The 4230-nt window shown below is 65.3% G+C and overlaps 1 protein-coding gene across 1 annotated transcript; it reads left to right on the forward strand.

Moving 5' to 3' along the window:
- The first annotated feature begins 354 nt into the window (after positions 1-354).
- Positions 355-4230, forward strand: LOC111149261 (spondin 2). The gene is made up of 6 exons (XM_022506222.1): positions 355-408; positions 848-1073; positions 1288-1511; positions 1582-1773; positions 2093-2273; positions 3504-4230. The coding sequence occupies exons 2-6, from the start codon at positions 851-853 to the stop codon at positions 3686-3688; spliced, it is 1005 nt and encodes a 334-aa protein (XP_022361930.1). The 5' UTR covers positions 355-408; positions 848-850; the 3' UTR covers positions 3689-4230.

Raw genomic sequence — 4230 nt, forward strand, 5'->3', positions numbered from 1 at the left:
TGGCACTCCCCAGCCCAGCTCGCCTCCCAAGCCTCCCAGCCGTGACTGTGGCAGCACCTCCCGGGAGACACTAAGCCGGGTTTGTTGGGAAGGGGGAGCGGCCCGGAGAGGAGCGGAGGGCGGGGAGGCGGGAGGGAAAGACAAAGAAAGGGGTGCGGCAAGTGGCAGGCGCCCGAGGGAGGAGAGTGACCTCAGCTCCGGAGAAGCATCTGCTTGGCGTCAGAGCGAGGGCGGACGGCACTGGAGGAGCCCCTTCTCTCCCTCTCCCCGTCTGAGCTTCGGCTCTCTGCGGCGCCGTGGCTGGCTGGGGGCTGTCCTGGGCGTAAATTAGAGCTCTGGGCTCTGGGCTCCCGCGGGGACCATTCGCTGCCACAGACCAGCCACCAGCCCTCCCGCCACTCCTGCTGGGTGAGTAGGTGTGTGAGGGGGATGCTCCCCTGTCCCCATCTGGAGGCGCTGGGCCTCCTGGCACTTTCCTGGGCCCGGCAGCCCGCAGCACCGGGAAGCCTGCATTTGCTGGGGTCATCCCAGGCACCTCGTGCCTGAAGTGCACCCTCCAGATTTCCCGGACTCAGGGATGCTGCCCCCCCCACGCCCCCCCCTCCTCCATCCCCCCTCCCCCTCATGGCTGAGACCAAGCCAGGACTCCGAATCTGCTGGGCTTGGGATCCAAGTGTAACCTGACCCGGCTTGGCTTTCAGGGATGGGACGGGGGTCCCCCTGAGCCTGATGTGGGTGGGGGTGAGAAGGCATAGGTGGGGAACGCTGCACTCCAGGAGGTCCTTGCCTCTGCCTCCTCCCCAGGGACCTGTGGTGCCAGCTGGTGGAGCTCTCCCTCTGCTCCTAGGTCATGGGAGCCCCAAGTCACGCCAGCACCTGGGGCAGGGCCCTCTGGGCTGTCCTCCTGACCACACTTGGCTCTGTGGCCAGCCAGCCGCTGGGGGGAGAGTCTGTCTGCACAGCCCGGCCCCTGGCCAAGTACAGCATCACCTTCACGGGCAAGTGGAGCCAGACAGCATTCCCCAAGCAGTACCCCCTGTTTCGGCCCCCCGCACAGTGGTCCTCCCTGCTGGGTAAGTGCAGCGGTGCTGCCCGGTCCCGCCCAACCCGCGGTGACCCTCGCCCCACCCCAGCGCTGCACCGAACTTCCCCGTGGGCAGGGTGGGCGCGCTCATCCCGTTTCCTGCACTGCCAGAAATCTCTGCTGCGCACGTCCTGCCGGGCTTGGGCCCTGCCCGGGGAACATGCGCCCCTCCGCCGGTGGCTCACACGCCCCCTCGCGCGCAGGGGCCGCGCACAGCTCCGACTACAGCTTGTGGAGGAAGAACCAGTACGTCAGCGACGGGCTTAGGGACTTTGCGGAGCGGGGCGAGGCCTGGTCCCTGATGCGGGAGATGGAGGCGGCGGGAGAAAAGCTGCAGAGCGTGCACGAGGTGTTCTCGGCGCCCGCCGTGCCCAGCGGCACCGGACAGACGTCCGCGGAGCTGGAGGCCCACTCGCGACACTCACTGGTGAGCCGGGCGGCGGTGGGGGGAGGAGGGGGACCGCGGCTGCCCGGCTAAGCGCCCGCCCTCCCCCAAGGTGTCCTTCGTGGTCCGCATCGTTCCCAGCCCGGACTGGTTTGTGGGCGTGGACAGTCTGGACCTATGCGACGGGGACCGCTGGAGGGAGCAGGTTGCTGTGGACCTTTACCCGTACGACGCGGGAACCGACAGCGGCTTTACCTTCTCCTCCCCCAACTTCGCGACCATCCCGCAGGACACGGTGACGGAGGTAAGGGAGGACGGAGGGGAGGGGATGATGGAGGGGAGGGACCAGAGGTCCCCCCCAACAGGTGGCTCTCAGGTTAGTGCGCCGCCTCGTCCCTGACCGCAAGACGCCAGGTCTGCACGCGGCAGCTCTTCAGGGCGGAGGGCCTAGGCGGCGCACCAGACTGCCGGGGCGGACCCCGCGGCCCCACCTGGAGACCCCGCCCCGAGACCCCGCCCCGCGGCCCCACCTGCGACCACGCCCCGCGGTCCCGCCCTATGCGTGCTCACGTAGGCCGCCTGGTGTCGCCTGGCCGCCGCGGATAAGGCTGCTCTCTCCGCAGATAACCTCCTCCTCTCCCAGCCACCCTGCAAACTCCTTCTACTACCCCCGGCTGAAGTCCCTGCCCCCCATCGCCAGAGTGACCTTGGTGCGACTCCGGCATAACCCCAGGGCCTTCGTCCCGCCCGCCCCAGGCCCCGTAGGCGCTGGCGGGAGCAATGAGATCGTGGACAGCGTCTCAGGTGAGCGTGTTGGCGCCCCGCCGCCAGGACCCCTGCAAGCTCTGGGCCGCAGCACGGCCATTCTGGGCACCAGGGAGGCCCTGATGGCCCGCGGGCTGCAGTGGGAAGAAGCACCTCTCGGGTTTGCGGGCCACACAGGGACCTGTGACAGGGTAGCTGTCAATACTGACCCCCGTTAGGTCCTTCTGTCCCACTTGCACAATAATCCTTAATGGCGAGTGGCCACCACACTGAAACAGGAAAGGACACTCGGGGGCAGAAACTGTCCCAAAGGGACCTCTTTGAGGAGTCAGTGACACCTCCACACACTCCACTTCCCAAGACCACACTGGTAACCTGCTCCTCATGGGGGCCAGTGGTCCAGGGATCACGCCCCTTCGTGTCTACCCACTCCAGTGATTCCCCCAGGGCAGTCCCCCATCCAGCTATGGCAGAGCTGGGAAAGGTGCTCCCTCCCAAGACGGCTCCTGGGTGTAATGTGCCCTCATGGCTAATGGGGGCCGTGGGGGAGAGAAAGATGGCGGGGCAGGTGGTGTTAGGGTATGCAAGGGGCGGAGTCAAACCAGCCAGAGGCTGTGTGAAGAAAGACAGGGGCCCAGGTGTTGGGCATAGGACGCTGTGGGCTCTAGGGTTCCCCCCCCCATCCCGTTCAGCATTGGATGGCAAGGGCTCTGAGGTTTAACCCTCCCCTTAGGAAGCTGGGGACCCTGGGGGTTTGGAGCCCTTAGTGCAGCACAATGGGGGTTTGGGGAGATGTGCGTTTTGGCTGACCAGTGAACAATTGTACATTTGCCCAGGAGTGAGTGGTAAAGCAGGCCCCCATCAGTGGCGTCCCCGCGTGTGACCTGTATCATAGCTGATGGTCAGGACACCACTGAATGGATCCTTCTCTGTTCCCCTCCCCTGCCCCCTGGCAGAAGGGATAGTGGGGGTCCAGCCGTGAGCAGGTGTGGGGGTCTGAAACACAGAGCCCCCTGCCAGCCCAGCTGCATCAGAGCAGGCCCCTTCCCTGGCCTCCTGGTCCCAGCTGCCAGAGCTGGCATCCCAGAGTCCCCCATGAGGGGGAGTCCCTGGAGGTGTCTCAGTGGGGGCTTGCAGGCGGTGTGATTGGCGGTCTTGCAGTGGGCTCTAAGGCATGCTGATAAATCCCCACTCCTCGTGATGCCCACATGGGGCTGGTCTTGTACAAGAGACGCACACCTGCTCACAGGCCTCTCGTGCTCGGTCCAGTTGCAGAAACGCCGCTGGACTGCGAGGTCTCCCTGTGGTCATCCTGGGGGCTGTGTGCAGGTCCATGCGGGAAGCTGGGAGCCAAGAGCAGGACTCGCTACATCCGCGTGCAGCCTGCCAACCACGGGGCACCCTGCCCCGAGCTCGAAGAGGAGGCCGAGTGCGTCCCTGACAACTGTGTCTGAGACCAGAGCCCTGCAGGCCCTCCACCCCTCGTGGTGGCTGAGCCTGGTGGTTCAGTGGACCATGTGGGGCTCTGTCCACCACGTCTCTGAGCTCCGGTGCTGACCAAGCCCCCCACACAGATGGGTCTCCAGTGGCTGGATGGAGCAGGACTCCGGGGGAGGCATCTCCTTTCAACAAGCTCTCCCCTCGGGCACCCAGTCCTGGGACCTACTCTTCTGGGGGAGTTCAGCCCTGAGGTTACATTGAGCTCCACTCTACTTCCTGCTGGTCGGAGGTCGTCTTGCGTGCGGACTGCGTGTCCACAGGGCCACAGCATCCATCTACAGGAGAGCTGCACACCCAGCCCCAGGAGCCCCAGGCTACCACGGATATGAAATACCTTGGACCTGCTGTCCCTGGGGGCACCAGCGCCCACAGGCCGAGACTATCCCGGACAGGTCATGTAGGTCAAGTGGGTAAAGGAGAACAGGCTCCGACAACTCGCCTTGGCATTGTCACATGACCCATCTCCTTTCACTTGAATAAAGACTGTTTCCTGACA

The sequence above is a fragment of the Enhydra lutris genome, unplaced genomic scaffold (genome assembly GCF_002288905.1).
Source record: "Enhydra lutris kenyoni isolate GAN:26980312 unplaced genomic scaffold, ASM228890v2 scaffoldscaffold21, whole genome shotgun sequence".
Lineage (NCBI taxonomy): Eukaryota > Metazoa > Chordata > Mammalia > Carnivora > Mustelidae > Enhydra > Enhydra lutris.

Bases quoted from the DNA above. Each gene is read 5' to 3' on its own strand.
- LOC111149261 (XM_022506222.1), top strand. From the start codon at position 851: ATGGGAGCCCCAAGTCACGCCAGCACCTGGGGCAGGGCCCTCTGGGCT. The intron at 1,512-1,581 runs GTGAGCCGGGCG...CCCTCCCCCAAG, and splicing joins CCCACTCGCGACACTCACTG to GTGTCCTTCGTGGTCCGCAT. The intron at 2,274-3,503 runs GTGAGCGTGTTG...TGCTCGGTCCAG, and splicing joins GATCGTGGACAGCGTCTCAG to TTGCAGAAACGCCGCTGGAC.